At 50.0% G+C, this 22,202-nt stretch overlaps 5 protein-coding genes across 9 annotated transcripts in view; 3 read left to right on the top strand and 2 right to left on the bottom strand.

Annotated features, from left to right (window-relative positions):
• The window catches only part of HYOU1 (hypoxia up-regulated 1), a 31,881-nt gene extending 24,977 nt beyond the window's left edge, over window positions 1-6,904 (top strand). The window contains exons 12-24 of the mRNA XM_042034383.1: window positions 285-472; window positions 717-855; window positions 958-1,018; window positions 1,330-1,412; window positions 1,562-1,750; window positions 1,872-2,068; window positions 2,240-2,327; window positions 2,846-2,968; window positions 3,311-3,444; window positions 3,756-3,840; window positions 4,254-4,506; window positions 5,304-5,387; window positions 5,901-6,904. Coding sequence (XP_041890317.1) covers window positions 285-472; window positions 717-855; window positions 958-1,018; window positions 1,330-1,412; window positions 1,562-1,750; window positions 1,872-2,068; window positions 2,240-2,327; window positions 2,846-2,968; window positions 3,311-3,444; window positions 3,756-3,840; window positions 4,254-4,506; window positions 5,304-5,387; window positions 5,901-5,959 — 1,683 coding nt within the window. The 3' untranslated portion in view covers window positions 5,960-6,904. The remainder of the gene's footprint in view (window positions 1-284; window positions 473-716; window positions 856-957; window positions 1,019-1,329; window positions 1,413-1,561; window positions 1,751-1,871; window positions 2,069-2,239; window positions 2,328-2,845; window positions 2,969-3,310; window positions 3,445-3,755; window positions 3,841-4,253; window positions 4,507-5,303; window positions 5,388-5,900) is intronic.
• A 90-nt stretch (window positions 6,905-6,994) lies between these two features.
• On the top strand, window positions 6,995-14,966 carry SLC37A4 (solute carrier family 37 member 4). 2 transcript variants are annotated; one of them, XM_042034069.1, is made up of 9 exons: window positions 6,995-7,186; window positions 7,276-7,508; window positions 8,815-9,058; window positions 10,326-10,484; window positions 10,856-10,941; window positions 11,534-11,647; window positions 11,927-11,992; window positions 13,078-13,216; window positions 13,504-14,966. In XM_042034069.1, the coding sequence occupies exons 1-9, from the start codon at window positions 7,039-7,041 to the stop codon at window positions 13,668-13,670; spliced, it is 1,356 nt and encodes a 451-aa protein (XP_041890003.1). In that variant the 5' UTR covers window positions 6,995-7,038; the 3' UTR covers window positions 13,671-14,966. The 2 variants fall into 2 exon arrangements, with proteins under 2 accessions (XP_041890003.1, XP_041890004.1); XM_042034070.1 differs by lacking the exon at window positions 11,927-11,992 and having other exon boundaries at window positions 6,996-7,186.
• A 108-nt stretch (window positions 14,967-15,074) lies between these two features.
• TRAPPC4 (trafficking protein particle complex subunit 4) lies at window positions 15,075-16,853 on the bottom strand. Its single transcript, XM_042034075.1, has 5 exons — window positions 16,626-16,853; window positions 16,366-16,540; window positions 16,188-16,291; window positions 15,967-16,093; window positions 15,075-15,554 (listed from the first exon to the last, which is right to left on the bottom strand). Exons 1-5 carry the CDS (start codon window positions 16,798-16,800, stop codon window positions 15,476-15,478), a joined length of 660 nt encoding a protein of 219 aa, XP_041890009.1. The 5' UTR covers window positions 16,801-16,853; the 3' UTR covers window positions 15,075-15,475.
• On the top strand, window positions 16,849-18,713 carry RPS25 (ribosomal protein S25). Its single transcript, XM_042034076.1, has 5 exons — window positions 16,849-16,958; window positions 17,116-17,211; window positions 17,588-17,771; window positions 18,153-18,251; window positions 18,647-18,713. Exons 1-4 carry the CDS (start codon window positions 16,956-16,958, stop codon window positions 18,245-18,247), a joined length of 378 nt encoding a protein of 125 aa, XP_041890010.1. The 5' UTR covers window positions 16,849-16,955; the 3' UTR covers window positions 18,248-18,251; window positions 18,647-18,713.
• Window positions 18,714-19,029: 316 nt separating this feature from the next.
• On the bottom strand, window positions 19,030-22,199 carry CENATAC (centrosomal AT-AC splicing factor). Of its 4 annotated transcripts, none has more exons than XM_042034072.1 (9): window positions 21,910-22,199; window positions 21,640-21,805; window positions 21,425-21,565; window positions 21,274-21,338; window positions 21,019-21,124; window positions 20,633-20,663; window positions 20,164-20,247; window positions 19,810-19,942; window positions 19,030-19,359 (listed from the first exon to the last, which is right to left on the bottom strand). In XM_042034072.1, exons 1-9 carry the CDS (start codon window positions 22,197-22,199, stop codon window positions 19,314-19,316), a joined length of 1,062 nt encoding a protein of 353 aa, XP_041890006.1. In that variant the 3' UTR covers window positions 19,030-19,313. The 4 variants fall into 4 exon arrangements, 3 of the variants coding, with proteins under 3 accessions (XP_041890006.1, XP_041890008.1, XP_041890007.1); XM_042034074.1 differs by having other exon boundaries at window positions 21,503-21,565; XM_042034073.1 differs by having other exon boundaries at window positions 19,274-19,359; window positions 19,799-19,942.
• Between the last annotated feature and the right edge of the window lie 3 nt (window positions 22,200-22,202).

Here is a 22,202-nt window from a genome sequence, read left to right as displayed (position 1 = left end):
TAAGGTACAGGGCTGTGCTGGGAGAAATGATCCAGGTTGGAACCTGTTGGCTTCCTTTGAGTATAGAAGCTCTGGAGACCTTTCTGCCAATCTAATAAAGAAAGCAGAAGGAAGTCTTCTGTATAACAGAAATGCAGTATCCAAGGAGCCAGGCATATGCAAATATCAGTTGAGGAATATTTTCCTGCCCCCCAACTTTTGCATGAAGCAGAGCAGCTGAATGCTGCTGATGTAAGATGCCACAGTTTGCAGTTGCTGAGTCTTATTTTCTGTTTGTGATACAGGTGGAGTTTACTCGTGAAGTTGAGGAGGAGGATAAATCCAAGAGTTTAAAGCATAACAAGAGGATTTTGTTCCAGCGCATGGCGCCCTATCCCCAGCGCAAAGTAATCACTTTCAACCGCTACACAGATGACTTTGAGTTCTATGTCAACTACGGAGATCTGACATTCCTGAACCAGGATGACTTGCGGTGAGTTGAGCCCAGCACCTGAGCTGGCAGCTCTGTGGCAATGCAACTTGCCTGGCTGGAAATGTATTGCCAGTGTGTCTAACTGGCACAACTGTTCTCCGAGCTGCATGTCCTTTAGCAAACCGAGCTCTGCCAGTTCCTGCTTTTTGCAGTTGCCCATCGCTGCCAGCATGAGCAGGGATTGGCTGTTCTGTAGCACTATTATCCTGACTGCTCTCTCTGCTTTTTGTCTCTGTGTCATCAGAGTTTTTGGTTCTCTCAATCTCACTACTGTGAGGCTAAAGGGAGTTGGGGACAGTTTCAAGAAGCACTCGGACTATGAATCCAAAGGCATCAAAGCACACTTCAACATGGATGACAGTGGTGTACTGAGCCTTGACCGGGTAAGCACCACCTACTGGGATGGTTGTCAGCTGATGTAATTTTCAGTACTGTCCTTCTCTCTGGTCCCTACTTAAAACTAATCCTGAGCTTCTATTTCCAAGGTGGAATCTGTGTTTGAGACTTTGGTGGAAGACAAGCTGGAGGAGGAGTCAACACTGACAAGTAAACGCTGAACTCTGATATTCGTACTGACTGTTTCGTTACCTGTAGTGGCTGAGATAACTGCAAGCATTGTGTTTCTTTGGGTTTGGGGTGTGGAACTTACAGAGTCTGACTGTATGGGTGGCTGTCTGTGCACACAGGGACATGGAGGGAGGTTGGAGAAGGATGAGTTTGGAGCATGTAAAGCTCACCTACACCACCAAGGGAGCCCCTTGGTGATCGTTGTGGTTGTGAGGGGAAGACTGAGAGCTGAAGATTACTTTCTTCCTCTGGATATGTAACATTCTGAATTTTTTGTCTCCCATCAACAGAACTTGGAAACACCATCTCAAGCCTGTTTGGGGGTGGTGGCCCTACACCAGAGACCGGAGAGAACCTGACAGACTCAGTTCAGGTGAGCCCCAGGGCGACTGCTCCAGAAAGGAAGCCCTTTTGTCTTGCTGTGGCAATTATGTAGAAATACCTGTTCTGGGAAACATTGCATGGAATTTCTTAATTTAAAACCCTGTTTTGCTTTCCCCTTTACTTGCTTGTGATGACCAGGAAGAGGAAGAGAGCCTAGCAGAAACAGGTAAAGAAGAGCAGGGGGAGAAGCAAGACCAGAAAAGCAGTACTGCAGATGCTGGTGAAGAGCAGGAACAAGAGAAACAGCAGTCTTCAGGTCAAGCAGAAACTGCCTCTCCGAAAGCAGAGTCACAGAGAAAGGCAGAAGGCGAGAAATTAGAGCCTCAGGTGAGCACCAGCTTGAAGGAATGGGACTGGTTTTAATACCTAAGAAACGGCATTTCCTCAGTGAAATTCTCCCTTCTCTGAAGATCTGTTCCCTTGCTTGAGAACGTACTTTGTGTTACAGGGTTCCAAAGAAAATAGGGAAACTGCAAAAGAGGAAGAACCATCCAAAAGTTCCAGTGACAGCACAGCTACCAAAACAGAGGAAGAGAAGATCAAAGTACCTAAGAAGCAGAAGCTTGTCCATGAGATCACCATGGAGCTGGATGTAAACGATGTGCCTGACCTGGTGGAAGATGAACTGAAGAGCTCGATGAAAAAGTAGGTTTGGACTGGCTCTGCTAAGTTAGAACTCTAGATAAAGGAAGTGAATTGCTTTGGAATAGTGGTGGCTCACATAGAGCACTGCTGACCTCAGAAACTGGTGTGTGTGATGTGCTGCTCAACCAAAGGCACTTGCTACCTTTGATTTCTGTTCTCTTTGCATGTTAGACTCCAAGACTTGACGATCAGAGATCTAGAGAAACAGGAAAGAGAAAAATCGGCCAACAGCTTGGAGTCATTCATCTTTGAGACCCAGGTAGGAGAGGGATATAAAGAAATGAGAATTCCAGGACAGCAGTAGAAGTGTTCTGCACAGCTTTTGGCTGATCTGAGTGCAGGGGAGTTGTTAGAGCTGGGGGAAGCTGATTGGAAGAGCCCAGGTTTTGTCTTTCAGTCACTTTTTCTAATGCCATTAGGCTTCCCAGGCCCATGTTCCCTCAATACAAAATGAGCCTTCCCTTCAGCATGTTTAACACATTGAACAATTGACCCCAGACTGTAAAGAAGCTACAGCTTCTCAGGAACTGTTGTGCAGAAGAAGCAACTAGCGTTACGTGTGTGTTAAATAATGACTGTTGGCAGCGTTACCATCATGGGATGTGGGTGTATCTATACCTGCTGTATTACCATTATGCTCCTGGCAATGCTAGGAGCAGAGCTCAGATTTGGGTAGGTGCAGGCAGCACCCCCACCCAGTTGCAAGTGAGTGCTCTGGTTGTTATATGCTTCCAGGCTCAGGGGTGTTTGACCAGAGTGCTCGCTCTGTTTTCTTAGGACAAGCTTTACCAAGAGGAGTATCAGTTTGTCTCAACAGAGGAGCAGAGAGAAGAAATTTCCAAAAAGCTTAATGAGGCTTCCAGTTGGATGGAGGAAGAGGGCTATGCAGCTGCAACAAAGGTATTGCTGCGTGCAGTCAGGATACCAGTCAGCTGTCGCTGACATGGAAATGACCACAGAGGCTGACAGAACCTTTGTAACCTGGTTCTTGAGAGCTTCTTGCTTCCTCAGTGCATTATGCACAGAACAAAATAAGAAGTTGTTCCAGCTGTGGATGTTTCTACAAAAGGTTCAGCAGGAACCTGTTGATTCCACTGAAACCTTAGTCATGTGGCTCTTTGTACTGCGCTGGAATGGTGTATTTGATAGAGCAAAGAACAAATGCGGTTATAACTTCTGAAGTTGCCAGTGTTAGACAGTGGTCAAACTAACTGTCTCCTTTCTCCTCTCCCCCATTTTCAGGAGCTGAAAGACAAGCTTTCAGAGCTGAAAAAGCTTTGTAGGAACCTTTTCTTCCGTGTTGAGGAAAGGAGAAAGTGGCCGGAACGCCTGGCTGCTCTGGAAAGTCTGCTCAATCACTCCACCATCTTCCTCAGGTAAGGGCAGGCTTTTGGGAAGGAATGTCATGCAACTGGTCATGTAGGAGCTGCCAGCAGAATGAGACCAGAGAGAATGTGGTCTGAAAGTCAGTGGCACTTCCTGAGAAAAGGCGAGCAGAACCTTGGTGCTCCCTGGTGTCCTTTCTGCAGTACCTGTGAACAGGCTCACGTGAGCTCTGTCCAAAATGGGGGGCAGGAAGGGTCCAGCGTGGTGGCTGTGATGTTTTTGTATTACTGGAGCTGTAACCACAGAGTTGCCAAGGTGCTGTCTGCTTGGCTTAACAAAAATAAGCTTTCTTATCTACAAGGGGAGCCCGAATGATTCCAGAGTCTGACCAGATATTCACAGAAGTGGAACTGAGTACACTGGAAAAAGCCATCAATGAAACAACGGTACTAAAGGATGGAGTGATGCTGGGGGAGGCTGGGGTGGCAGTTTGGGTTATGTTTCCTGCCTTATACTTTCACTCAAGGTCATGGAATAGATTGTGCATGTTTTGTTTTCGTACCACCAGCAAACCTTTTGTGTGTCTCAGTGGTTCCTGTGTTGCATGTGGAATTGTCTCTGGGGTGGGGGTGGAGCCCAGTGATCTGACTGCACTTGGTTTTTAAAGGCAGGCACTGGGTTTTGTTTCTCTTTGTCCTTTGTCTGGGTAACTGAGGGGCTGGTGGAAATGTAGCACGGAGGAGAGCTGTCCTGAGTAAAGCAGAATAGCCAGGGGCAGTGACTTTGAGATACTGTGATATACAGCAGTTCCTGGAACCCAGAAGCATTCCAAAAGCACCTCTTCCCTCGCGCTCCACAGATTTGGAAAAATGAGACGCTGGCTGAACAGAATAAGCTCACTCCTACTGAGAAACCTGTGCTGCTCTCTAAAGATATAGAGTTCAAGATAGCAGCCCTGGACAGGGAAGTGCAGTATCTCCTGAATAAAGCCAAGTTTGCAAAACCCAAACCCAAAAGGGAGAAGAATGCCACAAAAACTGATTCAGGCAAGAATACTACAGCAGCCCCTGAGACTGAGAATACTATCCCTCCCACGGAGGGGAAACAAGAAGGTAAGTAGCAGGCTGGGAGCATGTAGGTAACTCCCTATTACATAATTTTATATTATATATAATGGTGTTTCTCTTGATTGAAAGGGAGCTAAAGAAGGGAGGCCAGTAGTTAGCTGTGAGATTGAGTTTGCTCTTAATTTTCAAAGACAGCTGGGAATATCTATGTCTTGCCAAACCACCATTTGTTTGGTTTTTTGTAAAGAAACAGAAATTATGTATAAACTTCCCAGGACAGTCAGTAGCTGTCTTGCTGGCTGATTGACTTCTAGGAAAAATAAGCCATTGACTGCACTTCAGTGTGCAGAGCCAAATACTCAAGGTCCTGTCCTAGATCAATGAGTAGAATGAATTGTTGATTAGAAATGTTTGTGGCCTAGATGGACCCCAGGAGGAAAAATCTCTTGGGGCACTAGGATGTACAGTTTTTTAACTTTGTAAGATCCTCAGGTCCCAAGTGCCCCGGTCCTTTTAAATCTGGAGTGCTGTTTGTCAGCATTCCTGCCGGTTCCTCTGGTCTGAGCAAGGGATTCTGCTCATAGCCAGCTACAAAGGTCACTTGCCTGTGCAACCAGTCAGGCTCCAGGGCTTCTGGGGACATAGAGCCTGGCACTCAGAGGGGAATACGGAGCAGTTTTGTGGTGCTTCTCTGAGTGTTGTAGAGTGATCTGCTGTGAGAGTGAACTATTACAGTCCTGCTGAGGCACCACAGCTGGCTCACCTTTACTCACCTAATCTCTTTGCACCTTGTCTCCTTTGTGTTCTCCCTTGACTTGTGTTTCTTTCTGCTTTAAATGTAGACAAACCAGAGGATATTGATCCAGCCAAGGAACCTCCTACAGCTGAGAAAGCAGCAATAGATGATAAGCCTGGATCAGACTCTGGTGGGTAAAAGTTTTGCTAACAATCTGGAACTTGGGAGCTGCAAGTGCAAGGTGTCTGGGGGCTCCTTTGCAGATTAGAACCCCTGAATTTTTTCAAACCCCAAATAATTCTGGTTTGCAGAATTAACTGTGCTGATCCATAGTTAATTCTGCAAACAGGAATGCAAATTTTGGTTCCTTGCTGTTCCTATGTTTTTGTTGTTCAGAGTGCAATTCTTATGCGCCACTGCTGCTTTGTGCCCCTGTCCCTGCAGTTTGCAGCCAGTCCCATGGCTGTGAGACTGGCTCTCTTTGAGAGCTGCTGTGCCCCTCCTGCTGCTAGGGCAGCACTTGTTAACAGGGGCAGAGAGTTCATGTCTTCAGCTCCGTGGGGCTGAGTATCAATCCCCAAAACCTCTGTACCATGGACTGCAAGTTTCGTGGCAAATTTTGCGAATGTGGGAGACTCTCTGTGCTGCTTTGTGCACTGTGAAAACCACTGCAGTGTGAAATTGAGTTTGCTTCATTACACAGGGTCCAAAAAAGAGAAGGCAGAAGCTGGAGGAGAAAGCAGGAAAAACGATGAATTGTAACACCCTGAAATCCCACGAGTGTCAGCATCTATTTATTTCATAGTTACTTTCTTGTTTTTCTTATGGACCTGGTTAGTCATGATGTAAATGGAACACAACAAGAGTCTGACAACACAATGGGATAGAGATGTAAATTTATTTTTTTGTTCTTTCTGCGGATTTTGCCTCTACTAACTTAGTGAATTGGTTGTTGTTTTTCTTTTATTATGTGTGGCAGAGTGCCCACCAAGCAAGAATTGTCTCTGTTTCAGTACAGAAGTCACCGAAGTGACTTTCCTGTGGGGAGAAAGCAGTAAAGAAACATCTTAAGGTTTAGGAAGTAACTTGGAACGTAAACCCTGTGCCCTACCTCTTGTGAAGATGATTGCATAGGGATATAGACCTGAAGTGCTGTTGTCTTTGCATATGAGGCCCTGACTTAGAGCAAATGTGCGATTTCAGCTGGTGGGAGGTGTATTAATACTTGGATTAATGGGAAGGCAGAACAGAACTGGGAAGGCAGATGATCTGTGTCTGTTTTCCATAGGCTGTTTGTTAAAACTATCTGTGCTCTGTAGCAGAGTCCAAACACCATGAAGTGAGACTTGACAAGTCAAGATTCTGTTTATAGTTTTAAAAGTTCAGAAAAGGCAACATTGAATGCAGAGGAGAGGGAAAGATGGGCCGTGTTGGCACATCCTGTAGTCAGTCACAAGGACAGTGATACGGATCAAACAACCAAACCTGGAAAGTCTTAATGGCAACTGCCCTACTTCCTCTGTGTTTTGTGCACTCGGACCGACTTAATCGTGTGACCTTCCCCGTCCCCGGCCGTGACCTCCTGCCTCCTCGGACCGTCCCTGCCGCTGCCACACACACGAGTGGGGTCCGACGGCTGCGAATGTGCATCTGACATTGTTCTCCATTCTGGCCTCTTCAACCAAAAATAAAAGCGACACTTCCTGACGAGCTGTGCAGAGCAGTGCCTTGTGTGCCGGGAGCTGCGGGCGGGGCCGGGGCGGGACTTCCGCGGGCGGGGCGGGGCCGTGCCCTGGCCCGGTGCGGCCCGGCCGGGGCGGCCCCGCGGGGAGCGCGGCGCGATGGCGGCCGGCGGCTACGGGCGGTACCGGGCCGTGATCTTCGCGGCCATGTTCGTGGGGTACACGCTGTATTACTTCAACCGTAAAACCTTCTCGTTTGTCATGCCCGCCGTCATGGCCGAGGTGCCGCTGGGGAAGGACGACCTGGGTGAGTGTCGGTCCCGGGCCCCGCCGCCCCGCCGGCCCGGAGGTGGCCGTGCCGCGGGCTGAGGCACCCCCGGGCTCTGCCCGCCGCAGGTCTTATCACCAGCAGCCAGTCTGCAGCCTACGCCATCAGCAAGTTCATCAGCGGCGTCCTTTCGGACCAGATGAGTGCCCGCTGGCTCTTCTCCTCCGGCCTCCTCATGGTGGGCTTGGTCAACGTGGTCTTCTCCTGGAGCTCCACCGTCGTGGCCTTCGCCGGGCTCTGGTTCCTCAACGGCCTGGCCCAGGGACTGGGCTGGCCGCCCTGCGGGAAGATCCTGCGGAAGGTGAGTGCTGGGAAAGGTGGGGAACTTGCCGCTGCTCTCTTGACCTGTCCTGGCATCAGGGCTGTGCAGACCATGCTTGCTCAGAATCCAGAGGGACTCGCAGCTTTTCCCACTCCCTTCCAGCCAAGGAGGTCTAGAGCACTATCTGCATTCTGCTGCCTGTGGAACAAGTTTCTGTGCACGGGGATTTGCTTATTCTAGCAAAGATTCAGTCTGTAGCCCTTGCCCCTGTGTGCCTTGAGTCTAGCTCAGTTCGGTGAGTAACATCTCCTGGTAGCAGAGTTCTGCCTTGTAGAGACGGACTGTTGGAATTAAGTATTTTAGGTGTGGACACACACGACTGCTTGTCTGCTGCTGCAAGTCAGGTTTTGCTGTGGGTCGGGGGCAGTGAGCACAGTTCCATCTGCACGCTTGGGCAACTCAGGAATTCCAAGTCACAGGTGGTTCAGGTAGAAAACTGGGTAAGATGGAGGAACAGCGTGAAATGAATCTTCAAGCTGTATGTACTTGGGGTTTGTGACAATCTAAAAGGAACAGATTGATTTTTCCCTAGGACAGAAGGAAAGGAGGTTGGTCAGCTTTATGCTGATCCCTCATGGAAGATGTAAAATCCAGGAATGAATGTACTGCATGTACTGGTGGGGTGGGGAAGAGATAAACAACTTCGATGCCCTTCTGCGAGGCACCTAGCCTCCCCTAACTGACAAGGAGAGGGCTGTCCAGGACAGTTGAATGCACAGAAAAGAAGGGCCCAAATAACAGAAATATCAGCCATGGTGTTTTCTGAAGATGTTTATGAATGTAGATCTCAGACATTTTCCTGCTGACAAGAACCACCCAAGTGGTTCTGGCTCCGAGTGCTCATTGCAATGTGGAGTCCATCATGTCTGATACTTAATGCAAAAGCAAGTCCTAAAGTTACCCTGTGACTCTCTGCGTATCCATCCAAGTTCCTGAGCCAGCAGACCTCTCCAGGAGGACCCTGTTCCTAGCAAGTGAGTACGCAGAACCATGTGCTCTTAAGCTTGCCTCTCCTGCCCCACGTCTCAGTTTCATGGTCTGTAAATGGAAATAGCTTTGAGCTGGCTCACGGTGTGAGCACCTGTCAAGCTCTTACAGCTGACGCTTGAGTAACATTTGGAGTTCCCTGCATGACTAAAGTATCGAGGTGGGGGTGTTCCCTCTACCTGCTTTTGGAGTTCTGTGTCTGAATTGCCCCAACCCCACATCATGGGCCTCAAGGGAGGGTTTTCAGGTGTGCTGTCACTCTCTTACACTTCATGCTGTTTGTCTTGTTGTTGCACAGTGGTTTGAGCCCTCTCAGTTTGGGACTTGGTGGGCAATCCTGTCTACAAGCATGAACTTGGCTGGAGGCTTAGGTCCCATTGTTGCTGCTCTCGTGTCTATGAACTACGATTGGCGCAAGACTTTGTCCTTCTCTGGCTTCACCTGCGTGGTTGTCTCTTTTGTTTGCCTTGTCCTGGTTAAAAATGAGCCATCAGATGTTGGGCTGCCCAACATTGAACAAGGAGCCAAGAAAGGGAAGAAAGGTGAGCATGTGACTTCCATGCAAGCAGGCAGCCGCAGGAGAAGGTGCGGTGCCTTCTGTCTGTATTCTGGTACAGATGTGTTGTTCTCACATACTGACACCCTCATCCTCCCCACTTTCTGAAATCACAGCTTGGCAGACATGTGGTTAAGGGGTTGATTTTGATTGGCAGCTTTATTCTGGTAATTGAAGGTAGAAATGGTATAAACCAAGGCCCACTGTGATCTTGTGGGAAGCGGCTGATGTAGGGATTCCTGAGAATGTGACAGAGCAGGGGAAAAGCCTGCTGTTAGCCCTCTGTTAGCCTTGCTCCTTAGCCTGCCAGCAGCCTATCTGTGTGTTGCTGAGATGCTCACAGCTGGCTCTCTCCGTATATGTCACATCTTCCTGCTACCAGCATCCCTGTTTTCTTGGAGCCTTGTGTGTTTAGATTGCGAATGCAGTTTTGGTGAGGTGGTGGAGAGAGAAGAAGTACAACAGCAGGGAATGCTTCCTTAAGCCTGACCTTCTGCTCCTCCGCTTTGGCAGCAGACGGGCAGTTCTCCCCTCACCCCACCTTAGGCTCTCTTGACCCCTGGCTCACGATGGACTCTGCTCAGTGTTTCTGTCCTAACCTATGACATCTAGTTAGTAAATGTTTGTTCAGACCACTGAGTGTAGTGCTTCTCTGAAAGCAGAACATGTAGATGAGAATTGCAACACAGGTTTTCAGTAGGATTTTAAGGGCCAGTGGAAACTCAGCCTATGTTCCATGCTGTCCCATGCTGCCTGTGCTGCCAGACTTGACCCCTTTGCATAAGGAAAGAATATTGTTTCCCTGGAGCATTATCTGGGGAGAGCAAGTCTGTTGGTGTTCCTGGAAGACTGATGCAAAAGTCAAGGTAGAATCTGAAAGTCAGCATCTTTGTTTGGGTCTGTGCAGTGGCTTTCACAGGCACAGCTTAAAAATGCTCCCTAAGAATCTGGAGGTAGTTTTTCTAACAAGCTGTGTGAAGGATTTATTGGCAACTGCAATACAGAAAATTACTGGGAGTAGTGTTTTGATTATTCTTTTCAAATCTTTAATGAATGTGGGATAAAATGACAGAAATTATTCTGAAATCACCAGAACAAGGGGGAGGTAGAGCCATTCACTACCATTCAGCAGCTGTGAATACCTCCCTGTGTGGGGATGTTCTTGTGCTTGGATCCTGCCTGCAGATCTGTCTGCTGGGCCGCTGGTTGGTGTGCCTTGGGCTGTGGTAACACTCCTCCCAACCTTCCTACAGGTTCCTCCAGCGACAACAGCACCTTGACAGAGCTTCTGCTCTCACCATACCTTTGGGTGCTCTCAACAGGCTACCTGGTCGTTTTTGGAGTGAAAACGTGCTGTACTGACTGGGGACAGCTCTTCCTGATCCAGGAGAGGGGACAGTCCATGCTTGTGGGTAAGATGCAAAACTGCATTGTTAAGCTCTGGGGCTGCAATCTTGGAGGTGTTGCCCAGAGTTCGCCTGGGTAGAGGTCCTTCCACCCGAGGGACTTGTTTGCCCACCTCCTAGCTGTCTGCTTAGATACACATAGGTTTTGAAATAAACCAGTAATGGAGTTACTGCATGCACCAAGCACCCTAGTGCCAGGACTTTCCTGGGACTGCCAGACGGGCATTCCTGAGCAGGGATGAGCCAGAGGGTTGTGTCCAGCAGAGCTGCTCAAGTGCTCTGTGAGCTTACAGCAGTGGGGCTGGTCTGGAGCCCACAGCAGCTTTTCTGTTTTGACCAAATCTGATGGACCATTCTTTGCTTCATCTGTGTTCTAGGCAGTTCCTACATGAGTGCCTTGGAGATTGGGGGCCTGGTGGGAAGCATTGCTGCTGGATACCTTTCTGATAGAGCAGTAGCAAAAGTAAGTCGTGTGCACCCTCGGGCACGCTGGGCAGGTAACACGGCGGCAATCTGAGCTTCTTCACTGAGGTGCTCAGGCAGGGTGCTGTCCCTGTGAGCACAGCAGAGAAACCAGCCCATACTCAGTTCTGCCGTGGGCATGGGCACAGCTGCTGAACACTCCAGAAGGTGCTGGAGAACAGATGCACTGATGTTAGGGGTTGCAATATGCCTGTCATGTTTGAGATATTTAATCTGTTTTTAATTTTTTTGATTTACTGTGGCCTCCAGATTTTCGTTTTGAAGAACTGGTTGCTGATAGTTTTCTTCTGGCTGGAAAAAAAACCCCACATTAAAATCCAGGAGTGGGATCTAGAGCCAAATTCAGGGTGGAAGTGGTTGATAACTGAAGTATCGTTCATCACTAAGAGCTTTTGTTTAGCACAGTTTGACTGTGGGCAGCCCTTAAACCACACTAACAAGGTGTGCCAACAGATGTGCTGTTGATGGGCCATCCATATTTCTGACTGGGCTGTGGATGGCGTTAGTCACTACAAGTATAAAAGAAAGTTCCTCCAGTTTGTGACTCTCAGCTGTCCTTCCTTGTGTCACAGGTGGGTCTGTCAAGCTATGGGAATCCTCGGCATGCGTTGCTGCTTTCCATGATGGCTGGGATGTGTGTGTCCATGTTCCTCTTTCGGGTCACAGTCACAGGTGACTCTCCCAAGGTAATTCACATGCAGCAGCTGGCCATCAGTTATAAGGATAGCTCTGGAATGGGGCGGGTTTGATGACAGGGAGCATGATGGTTTTCTTCACCATTCCCAAGGGTTTCTCTGTTTGCACTATGGAGAAGCACTGACTTAGCCTGGCTTGGGGTGCTCCTGCTGTCCTGTTGTTGCAGGCAGCCTGCCTTCTCAGCTTTGCATTAGATGTGACTTGCATCTGTCCTCATGCTTGCTAAATAAATAAAACTTCTTTCCTCCTTTCATTTTTTTCTTCTTCAGGAAAACCACTTCTGGACTGTAGCCTTGCAACCTCTAGCTGATCTTACAGGCCTAAAAGAACATGAGGTTTCTGCTTGCATTTTTTCTCCCTCTTCCTGTTTCTTCTTTCCCTGGTCTGCCTTACTCCTATCCTGAGAGGTTGGTTAGCACCTCAGAACTTAGAACCAGGGCATTGACAAGAGATTACTGTAAGTTTGGTAAAAGCAACATTTTCTTACGATAGTTTGAGTGCACTAACTGAGTTCAAAACGTCTAACTATGTAACTGTTTAAGTTTTATACAGAAGGGTCTGAGGACTTCTGTTCATCATATAGCCACCTAAGGGGTCTTGTGGGTGAGATCAGAAAGAATTATTCTGCTCTGGCAGATGCATTCTTACTTAGTTTCTGGCAAGTGTTTTCCTAACCCGTTTCTGTTTCACATCTGGAAAATAAGATGGTGTAGGGTATGCCCAGCCACTGCCGCCACAGTTGGCACTTACTTCTTCCTGGGCTTTTTGAAATGGTGTTTGCAGTTCTAAAAGCATGCTGTAACATGGAGGTGTTACTTATCCTTCGTTGTGCAAACAAGAGACTGATAATTTTGGGCCAGATAGGTTTCTTAGAGCATAAGCTAACACTGAAGTTCAGACTGTTGGGGTTTTTTTGTGGGTTTTTTTGATGGTTTTTTTTGGTTTCTCAGTTTAGTAACATAGAGGTTATCAGAGAGAGGTGTCTCACAAATAAACATGCTCTGATCAGTCCCATGCATCTAAACTGAGAAAAGCTTTCAGTTGGTAGCTCCAGGATTGTTTATGAAAGCAACCTGATTCGCAGTTCTTTCCTGCGATTTCACAGGCTCATTGCCCTTCTTTGATGTTCTGTTTCTTGCAAATCAGCACGGGATGTGTTACATGGTGTGGGGGGCAGAATTGTGGGAAGGAGAGCTTGCACTGGCCAGCAAGACGGGGTGGTGGAGATGCAGCTGGGCTTTATGGATGTGGGGTCTCTACAGGCTTGAGCTCTTCTGGCTGCAGGCTGGGGAGCTGGTGTCAGCCTGAAAATGTCAGAACTCCCTGGTCCTGTGTATGGAATCTGAGAATTGTCAACAGTTGCTAACTGACAGTGGTGAGATTCACAGATCCTGTTTCTGATTTTAACTTACTTTGACAGCTGTGGATTCTGACTCTGGGAGCTGTGTTTGGGTTCTCCTCGTATGGGCCGATTGCCCTCTTTGGGGTCATAGCCAACGAAAGTGCCCCTGCCAACCTGTGCGGCACCTCCCATGCCATAGTGGCCCTCATGGCCAATGGTAAGTAATACCCGTTTCCCCAAAAAACAAACAAAACCCATGCACATTCTTGATGAAGCGTGGTCTGTCCCCTGGGTGCCAAGTTACTGATCGTGGGAAGCCACCTAAGGAGCGAGATAATGGAGCTGGAAGCCTCAGGGATGCTTCGTGCTGTGCCTGACAGGTTTTGCGTTGTGCTTTAAGTTCAAACCAGGCCTGAGGAATGTTTATATATGCTAAACCAGGTACTGGTAGATAATATGGGAGTGCACAAGTGTTGTTAGCTTTCTGTTTGTGTTTTGTTACAGTTGGAGGCTTCCTGGCTGGACTGCCTTTCAGTACAATTGCCAAGCACTACAGCTGGGCTACAGCCTTCTGGGTAGCTGAAGTCACCTGTATCGCTGGCACGGTGGCTTTCTTCTTTCTACGAAACATCCGCACCAAGATGGGCCGGATTTCCAGGAAGGCTGACTGAGGATAAGCTGCTTGGTGGAAGGGATGTTCCCACGCTGACGTGAATGATGCTCGTTTTTGTTTAACTGGCCTAGAAGTGAGTTTACCTATTGCTGCAACCTAGATAAAAATGTCTCAATTTCTCATCCAGTGTCAGGTTCCAGAGGGCACAAGGTTCCTGCTACTGATCACTTTTTCCCTCAAGATGTGATAATTCACCTAGTTTACATTTGCAATGATTTTACTGTACCTCTTCCTCACAGCACTGTTAGTGAAGCAAGCAGGCTCTGCAGTCTGAGCTTCCCCACTACAAGTGGTCTGAAATGACTGGCTTCAGGTGCACTTACCTCTAGTTTTGTCATTATTGTTTGTCTCAGCCATTAATCAGTTCAGCTTCACTGCTCAGGGGCCCTGAACTGAGCCTTTGCCACCTGCATCCGTCCCATCCAGCTGTCGTAAGTACAGCTGTCCCAGGTCACTTCAGCATGAGCTCTGTGTGTGCTCAGCCACACGACAGCAACAGAGCAGGGAATGGTGACATCTGGCCTGCTTTGACAGCAGCAAGGCTTTAGCTGTACCTGGGGTTAGTTGCTAGGAGCAATGGAGTGTGTTGCTGTGGACAAGTGGAACAGCAGGACATGCTGCAGCAGGGCTCTCTGCAGCATTTAGATATAGGCATGCTCCCTGGGAATTCGTTTAGAGAAGCTCCTTCTAGTGAACTGATCCCACGTGGTGCAATGTCTGTGTGCAGTGTTAATGATTTACAAAGCAGGCAGCTGCTGCCAAGGCAGCTCGTAGCCAGTGCTCTGCAAATCTGCCAGGAAAACTATCCCAGCAGAAAGAATTGCAACAGCAGCCACCACCAACCCACAATTTCTGCAGCTGGGTTTTGTGATAACCCACATTTCGAGCACTGGCTTGTATTTTTTCAGTACAAGGTGTGAAGACTGGCGTGGTTTTGGTCAAGAGTTGTGTCTCTCACAGCTGCAGGCAGGGGTTTGGGCTGCCTCTGAGTCAGCCTTAGCAGAGCCATCACTGACAGCAGTCAGGCCCGGCACCCTGCAGTAAGTACACTCAGGTTTTTAACCAGGATTTTGTTGAATACTCTTGTTTTTTCCCAAAAGGATTTACTGCTTTAGGGTCCTGAAAGAGGCAAATTCAACTCGTAAAGAGCCTGCATGCAGGTATTTTGCTGAATACCTTGGTTGCAAGAGTAGTTAGCTAGCCTTAATTAAAAAAATGGAAGTGAATTGCATTTTGTACTTAATTACATGATCCTCTTCTATATGTGAAATAAAAATGGAGCAGTGTCACAAGGGCCCTGGTTGTCTTATGGAGAGTGGTGCAAGCAAAACCACCCCAACCCACTTATCCTCTTGAGGGGCCACCGGCACAAATGTCCCTGTCAACAGAAAGCAAGCAGCCATTTGCCTCATTAATAAACACTTATTACTTCTATACAGAAACCCTCTGCAAGACCGTAAGTTAGAGCTATACAGGAAAAATACATATGTACATTTATGACAGGAAAGAAAAGCACTGACTGTGGTAAGGCCACAGACCTGCACCTTCTCCTTCACCCAAGTGCAGCGGAGCTGCAACAGGAATAAGGAAGGCCCTGTGGCCCAATGTAAACAGTGCTAAGGAATCTGTTTAAGGTAAGTTTCCCAACCAAGGGGATAAACCGGTATTTTGGGAGATACTGAAGCACGTTTTGGGGATGTGCAGTCTCTGCTGTGGAGAGGGGAGCTTTGTGAGAGGCCAGCCAGGGAAGAGAGAGGCCCTGCTCTTCAGACAAATGAATCTGTGCAACAGGCAAGGCTTTCTCTATGATCCAGGTCCGAAGGGTCCAGCTTTCTCTGCCACCTCCAGAGCAAGCTTCAAGTTCTGATCAAACAACTCACACCTGAAACAATCAGAAAAGCAAAAGGGATGACTTTTACCTACAGAAGCGAGTTAAAGCTAACAAAGGATCTCCACATCCTTTGGCTCTGCATCCTTCAAGGAGAGATTCAGGAAGTTATGACACAGCAACGTGACTGCTGTCGAGGTCTGACTTGGTCCGTAATTAAGATTAAAGCTTCTTGTATGGATCTGAACAGATGGTAGGACAGCAGGGTTTGTGCCAAGGAAGTGCAGCTCCCAATTCCCAAGCAGAGCCAGCACTGGTCTGCATCCTCTCTGCAGCAGTGTGCTGTGGCTTGCTTCCCCTTCCCTCAGCCAGTTTTGCTACTTAAGGACTGTCAGCATTTACTACTGCGTAGGTAGAAAGCAATGAGGGGTTGCAGCCAGGTTACTAGAAGTGGGCTTCTCCTTACCTTATTGGCATCTCCAGGGAGTAGAAAGGATTCTTCAGAGCGAAGTCTGAGTAAATCTCATAGATTTTGCGGAGAAGAGCATCTATCCCTGTCTGCCTTGGGTCAGCCAGAACCATGAATTTGATCCCTGGAGCCATAATGCCAGGAGCATAAGGAAGGCCAAGCACAGAGACAGCCCTGGCAAAGCCGAGGGGTGCCGGGTGCCCAGGGCCCGATGGTACCTGTCAGTGTCTGGAAGCAGTGCAACTTGAAGGTGTCGGTCTCCAGCATCTCGATCCCGGAGCTCCCAACTTCAGGTGACAGCTGTGACCCGATGGCAAACAGCCTGTGGGGACAGGCCCCTCAGCACCCCTCACCGCCCGTGCCACCCCCATCCCGTCACGGCCCACCCTGACTCACGAGTGGAACATGGAGGCCAGCATAAGCTTCTCGTTGGAGGAGAGCCGGTGGCGGCCGAAGCGGATGGACACCGGGTAGTTGGCGGGGTTACCCAGGAACTCCAGCACGTCCTTCCCGTCCGCCGTGAAGCGACCGTTGACCTCGGCGCCGTTGATGGCGAGCACGGCGTGACCCACTGCGGGGACAGCGGCGTCAGTCGCTCACTCAATAAGCCCGGCCCGGCCCGGCCCGGCCCGCCCGGCCCTTCCCACCCGCCGCACCGCGGATGCCGTCCCGCTGCCCGAAGGCGACGACGACGCGCTCGTCGTGCGGGCGTAGGACGAGATCGAGCGGAAAGCTGAACGTCTTCTCGGTGTCGGCGCGGGGCGCGTAGTGGTCCAGCTGGTAGATGAGGCCGCCCGCCTTGTTAACCACGTAGACGCTGAAGATCGCCATGGCGCAGCGCCCCGGCAGCAGCACCGCCCTTCCGCCCCGGCAGCGCCGCCGCGCCCGCCCCGGCAGTGACGTCCGGCCCGCCCGGGGCCCGCCCCCGCCCCACGCCGGGCTCTTCCTTTCTCGCCGACATCTTGCGGAGCAGCCGCGGCCGCATCATGGTGAGCGGGGCCGGGCCGGGGGGCGGCTGGCGAGCCGGGCCGGGGCCCCCGGGAGACACTGGCGGTTCCCGGAGCGGGGCGGGAACCCCTGCGGGCATCTCGAGGGGGCGGCCCCGCGCCTCGCCCTTCACCCCCCATCCTTCTCACCCTCTCGCAGCCGCCCAAAGACGACAAGAAGAAGAAGGACGCGGGCAAGTCCGCCAAGAAGGACAAGGACCCGGTCAACAAATCCGGCGGCAAAGCCAAGAAGAAGGTGGGAGTCGGCGGGGCTGAGGGCTCGGGGATCCCCGGGCCTGGCGCGTGGGCAGCGTGGCCGGGCCCCGGGAGCCTTGTGAAGGCGGGGCGGGCGTCTTGTTAGAGGAGCCAGCTCTTTATCTGCCAGCAAGGTGTACATAATAGCGTTAAGCCCGAGTAACAGAAGGCTTTAGTCCTTTTATTTTTAGATACTGCAGGTATTATCTGCAGCACGTTCATTTACAAAGGCGCTTTTGTGCATCTCATTAGTCCTTTAGTTTTGGATGTGATACGGACACATTTGATGGTGCAGTTCTCGGGGTATCCTTTAGTTTGTTTTGTTCTTGCTTACAGGATGGCTTAGGGGGCATTGTTTTTTCTCTCTTTTCAAGTAGAAGTGGTCCAAGGGGAAAGTGAGAGACAAGTTGAACAACCTTGTCCTGTTTGACAAGGCCACCTATGACAAACTGTGCAAAGAAGTGCCCAACTACAAACTGATCACACCTGCAGTTGTCTCAGAAAGGCTGAAGATTCGAGGCTCCCTGGCTCGGGCTGCCCTCCAGGAGCTGCTCAGCAAAGGTGAGCACTTAAAACTGGAAAAAGCCCAGAAAGCTGCTTGAATTGGCTGTTTGGTTTGCCCAGCAGCTTTCCTGCAGCATCTGAAGTGCTCCATGCGTAAATTGTTTTTGGGGAGCCACTGCCTCAGCTTGCATTTCAGAAGTGCTCCAAAGCATGGAGCTGCAGTTCTGCTTACATATAGGAGCTTTGCTGTACTAAGAAAAATGTTGCCAGAAGGGATGGGCTGCGATGTAAAGGCAGCCAGATGGGAATGAAAGACTTGCATGAGCTGCTACACCCTAGTAGTTCCTCTTGTATGTTGCCCTGCCTCTCTAGGAGGGACCTCAGCATCCCTGGCATCTGTCAGTACATGCACACTGACATAATTTTGGTTTTTTATAGGTTTGATCAAACTGGTGTCCAAGCACCGAGCCCAAGTGATCTATACCCGAAACACGAAAGGCGGAGACGCGCCTGCTGCAGGGGAGGACGCATAGTGAGGTGAGACCGGGTGCTGAGGAGCTGAGTTGTGCTGTCAGGAGCTAATGGACAGCTATACAATGTGTAATGAGCAACTTCCACATGGCTGTGGTGGGCTGTTCTTCCAGAGACTCCAAAAATATTTTGCTCGCATCCTGAGCAACTTCCTGGGGGAACATAACTGGAAACATCGCTTCTCCAGAATTAAAGAGCGATTTCTGATTTTGTCCCTGTGCCCATTGCATGGGGAAAGCATCATTTGTTCCCCTTGCTGCAGGGCAAATGGACACTTGTCCTCCCTGCTCTCATAGGGCACCATGGCCAGGTGTTCCTGCGGGAACAAAACTGTCAGACTGTTTACTTTGTGCTAGCCTGCTTTGACCTGGTTTTCTGATTGGGGACTTCTTGCTTTGCAGGTTCTCCAGTGACTTCGTCAACAATGCGTCATATGTAATGCACACAATAAAATTACTGATTATAATATTTCTTGCATTTTCAAGAATGCGTATGTTTCATTACTGATGCATTATTGATAGCGAATTCTAGTAGAGGTCCTGGCTGTTGTCCTCTACCAGCTGGTTTTTGCCTTTTATTAGTGTTACAAATGCATTGCTAAAAGGGAAGAAACTTCTGCATTACCTACAGCAGCCAGTGATATTAGCCCATGTAAAGGATGCATGTTAGAATGAAGGAAAGCAATACAAATTTGAATGAAAATATCAGGCACCTGGCATTGGTTGCCTGCAGGGTGGGCCCTGCATTTGAAATGAGTTTCAGTTGGTTTACAAACACAGAAGCATTTAAAAAAAAAAAGTTTATTTCTCTGAAAATTCTTTCTTTAATGGGATGTTCCACGTCAGCATAGGCCACTGGCATCACTTGCTGTATAGAGTAGGCTTTCTGGTAGTGAAGATAGGGCATCCACAGGAGCCTGTCCTTGCTGGCAGGACCTAACTTTGTGTGGCTTTAGACGTGATGCTGAGATGGACACTGTGTCCTTACAGGGCAGTCAGCAACAAAACTGCAGCTACCTACAGTCAGCCTTTCCACAGCAGCGCTGGGTGTCTGGTGTTCCTTATCTGATCACCTTTTTTTCTTCTTTTCCCCTGATTCAGTTCTAAACTGATGCCTGAAAGAAAGCATAGAAGTCAGACTGCAGTAGCCTTTAGACAGAGATAATGGAACACTTTCCTCGAAAAAGTGCTGTACATAGTGTTTTAGCAAGGAAGCTCCCTCAATATTTTTGTTACCTCAGTGAGTGGTAGCTCCAGCTAGCTGACAGAGTTCTGGCACATTAAAAGGCGCCAGTGGGACAGTATGTGGGTCTGAAAGGTGAACCACACAAAATGAGGCAGATGCCTTCATGTGTGCAGCATGCTTCACCTCATAAGCCATGTGTGTGCTGCTCTAGGACAAGAATGATACTCTGCCTGGATTAAGCACTGTGTGGCATAACTCGTATGGCAGGATGTCTCCTTATGCTTGCTGCTACCTCAGAGCCTGCTGCATGAATAGCTTGCATGGACAGAAGCCATGGACTCTCCCCCCTGGCATCCATCTGTGCTTGCCTGAAGCTCACCGGGACTGCCACCTCCTGCCGTGATTCCATACACGCCCAAAGGAAGGGAGCCAGCTGTCACTTGTTTGAGAGGTATGGTCAAAGTTGGCACCAACTCGCTGCACCGGGAGCTTTTTCAGCTTCTGCTTCTCCTCTGAAAAATATAAAATACAGTTGTAGAGTGGTTTGGGTTGGAAGGGAACTTAAGGATCACGTTGCTGCAATGCCCAGCACTATGGATGGGGACACTTTGCCTAGGCCGGGTTGCTCAAAAGCCCAAATACTTTTTTCAGCAAAAGTTTTTCAAATTGTTTTTGGTTCTCTAGCATGGTAAAGTGACTGTAAGGTTAACTAAAAGGTTTGTGAGCTGCTCACTGTGTTTGAGAAATTCCTCATAGGAAGGTCCGATTTGTTGTTTACTTCCAACTTCTTCCTCTGATAGCCATGGAGGTTTTGCTCCTAGAAGTCACAGGGAATACTTACTTAGCCACTGACGTTATCCTAAACTGTGACAGGAAAAAGTGTCCCCTCTTCCCCCCGTCTGCTGCTTGCTCTACCAAGCAAGTGACGACATGAACTCTTGAGTGTTCTGAGAAAAAGGAGCTGGCTTCCTCAGTTAAGGCCATGGCAGATCACACCCCAAATCATACAATCCCCACAGCAGCAGCATAAACAGTTTTTACAATGCTGAAGTGTTTTCTTCTCCTCTAGTATGTCAAATATTGCCAAAAGAGTGAGCACTTCCTGGTTATGCTGCAACTGCTTCAAAACTGCTTTGCATTATCCCTGTGACATTTGCAAGCCATGAGGCAGCAACCCAGTGAGTCGATGCAGGTGCACTTGCCTGTGTGGACATTTCCTTTTCCTTCTGTTTCCTGTTAATAGGAACATAAAATGCTTATGAGAATCTTATGTTTAAGAGTATCTCTGAACAGAAGAACATTATCTTCATTCCCTTCCAGAATCAAGTTCTATTACAAAAAGGCAGAGGAAAGCTCTTCTCTACTTTTCTTTAAAAGGATGTTTGGTTGTTTTTTCTTCACAGCATCCTAAAGAATGTTTGCTTAATGAAAGTTAAACCTGGGTAACTGAAACTGAGCTAGCTGCTTGCCCAAATCCACAAAGCTGGTTTTTTTGTGTTGGAGACCACCCCTTATTCTGCTCTGTGATACGTGCTGTAGGTGACATGCAGTTGAATCGAAGTCACACTCGCTAGCCAGTCGCCCCTACCTGGTGGCCAATGAAGGTCAGAACCTGGCTTGATTCCATCCAGGCTAAATCAGGTCCTGTCTGCATTCTGCTCGGGCCAGGCTGTTCTGCAGCACAAGGGCTGTCCCTGAAATAAGAGACCGGTGCTTACCGTAGTGCAGACAAAAAGTTTGCAAAAGATTTGCAAGATCCTGGTAATGCCAGTGTCAAACTCCCCCCGTGTTGGGTGCTTTGAGCAGGGATGCATCAGCCACTGCTAAGGAAAGCGGTGCTTACCGTTCAGGTCCCGCGGGGGGCCTGCAGACAGAAGGTCCTGCACAAAGCTCTGGTTCTGTTTGAAGCTGAGTCAGATTGAGGAAAAAGGAACAATATTTCTGGTACTGAGCCCAGCCTCCACCCACCCGCCCCTAGCTCCTCCCGAGCGCACCCAGGTCCCGGTGGGGATGCGCAGAGCAGTGCCCGGTCCCCGCCAGGGTCCAGCGAGGGCAGGATACAGCTCACCGACCTGGAGCGCAGCCTGCACCGTCTCTCGCTGCCGGCGCTCGGTCTCCCGGATGTCGGCCGCCATCTATGGGGAGAGAGCGGTGAGGCGGGGCCAGCGGAGGCCGGGCCTCCGCCAACGCGGGCAGGTGACCGAGGTACCTGGAGGATGCGTTCCTCCTCCCGCCGCTGCTGCTCGCTCAGCGCCTGCTCTAGAGCCTGCGCGAAGCGCTCGTACTCCTCGGCCGGCACCAGGCACCGCTCCCGCAGCGCCGCCTCCGCCCGGTTCTCCCGCCAGAACCGCGCCGTCTGCCGGCGGTGCTCGGGCCTGCGGGACACCACGGCACCTTCAGCACCGCCCGCACCCGGCCAAGCGCCGCAGCAGCCTGGCCTGGGGCAGCATCTGCCCTCCCTCCGTTCCTGCCCACGCACCCGGCCAAGTGCCGCAGCAGCCCGGCTTGCAGCAGTGCCCGCCCGCCGCACCGCCTGTCCCTCCGCACGCCGCGCCCGCAGCACGGGCACCACACGCGCCCATCGTGCTCCGCTGGGTCGTAGCGCTGCACGGCCGCGGCCACATCGGCCACAGCCGCCCGCGCCGCCGCCGTCGCCTCCTGCAGCCGAGCCAGCGTCTCCCGCAGCCGCCGGCGATGCCCCGCGCTGTAGAGGTGCCGGCGGCCGGTGAAGGCGCTGCGGCGGCACAGCCCGCAGTAGTGCACGGCCATGGC

Source organism: Corvus kubaryi, unplaced genomic scaffold (assembly GCF_017639235.1).
Source record: "Corvus kubaryi isolate FWS band 111438036 unplaced genomic scaffold, C.kubaryi_AGA036_p1.0 37367, whole genome shotgun sequence".
In the NCBI taxonomy this organism is placed as follows: Eukaryota; Metazoa; Chordata; class Aves; order Passeriformes; family Corvidae; genus Corvus; species Corvus kubaryi.
Note: the sequence above shows the minus strand (reverse complement) of the source record. Positions and strands in the feature narration are given on the sequence as shown.

What these genes read in the sequence shown, in the direction of transcription:
- SLC37A4 (XM_042034069.1), top strand. Translation starts at nt 7,039, where the DNA reads ATGGCGGCCGGCGGCTACGGGCGGTACCGGGCCGTGATCTTCGCGGCC. An exon ending in AGCCAAGAAAGGGAAGAAAG is followed by an intron (nt 9,059 to 10,325) that starts GTGAGCATGTGA and finishes ACCTTCCTACAG; the next exon opens with GTTCCTCCAGCGACAACAGC. An exon ending in TCACAGGTGACTCTCCCAAG is followed by an intron (nt 11,648 to 11,926) that starts GTAATTCACATG and finishes TTTCTTCTTCAG; the next exon opens with GAAAACCACTTCTGGACTGT.
- TRAPPC4 (XM_042034075.1), bottom strand. Translation starts at nt 16,800, where the DNA reads ATGGCGATCTTCAGCGTCTACGTGGTTAACAAGGCGGGCGGCCTCATC. An exon ending in CTGCTTCCAGACACTGACAG is followed by an intron (nt 16,094 to 16,187) that starts GTACCATCGGGC and finishes TTATGGCTCCAG; the next exon opens with GGATCAAATTCATGGTTCTG. An exon ending in TCCCTGGAGATGCCAATAAG is followed by an intron (nt 15,555 to 15,966) that starts GTAAGGAGAAGC and finishes TGATTGTTTCAG; the next exon opens with GTGTGAGTTGTTTGATCAGA.
- RPS25 (XM_042034076.1), top strand. An exon ending in GCGGCAAAGCCAAGAAGAAG is followed by an intron (nt 17,212 to 17,587) that starts GTGGGAGTCGGC and finishes CTTTTCAAGTAG; the next exon opens with AAGTGGTCCAAGGGGAAAGT. An exon ending in CCAGGAGCTGCTCAGCAAAG is followed by an intron (nt 17,772 to 18,152) that starts GTGAGCACTTAA and finishes GGTTTTTTATAG; the next exon opens with GTTTGATCAAACTGGTGTCC.
- CENATAC (XM_042034072.1), bottom strand. Translation starts at nt 22,199, where the DNA reads ATGGCCGTGCACTACTGCGGGCTGTGCCGCCGCAGCGCCTTCACCGGC. An exon ending in AAAAGGAAATGTCCACACAG is followed by an intron (nt 20,248 to 20,632) that starts GCAAGTGCACCT and finishes TGTGACTTCTAG; the next exon opens with GAGCAAAACCTCCATGGCTA. An exon ending in TGAGGAATTTCTCAAACACA is followed by an intron (nt 19,943 to 20,163) that starts GTGAGCAGCTCA and finishes TATATTTTTCAG; the next exon opens with AGGAGAAGCAGAAGCTGAAA.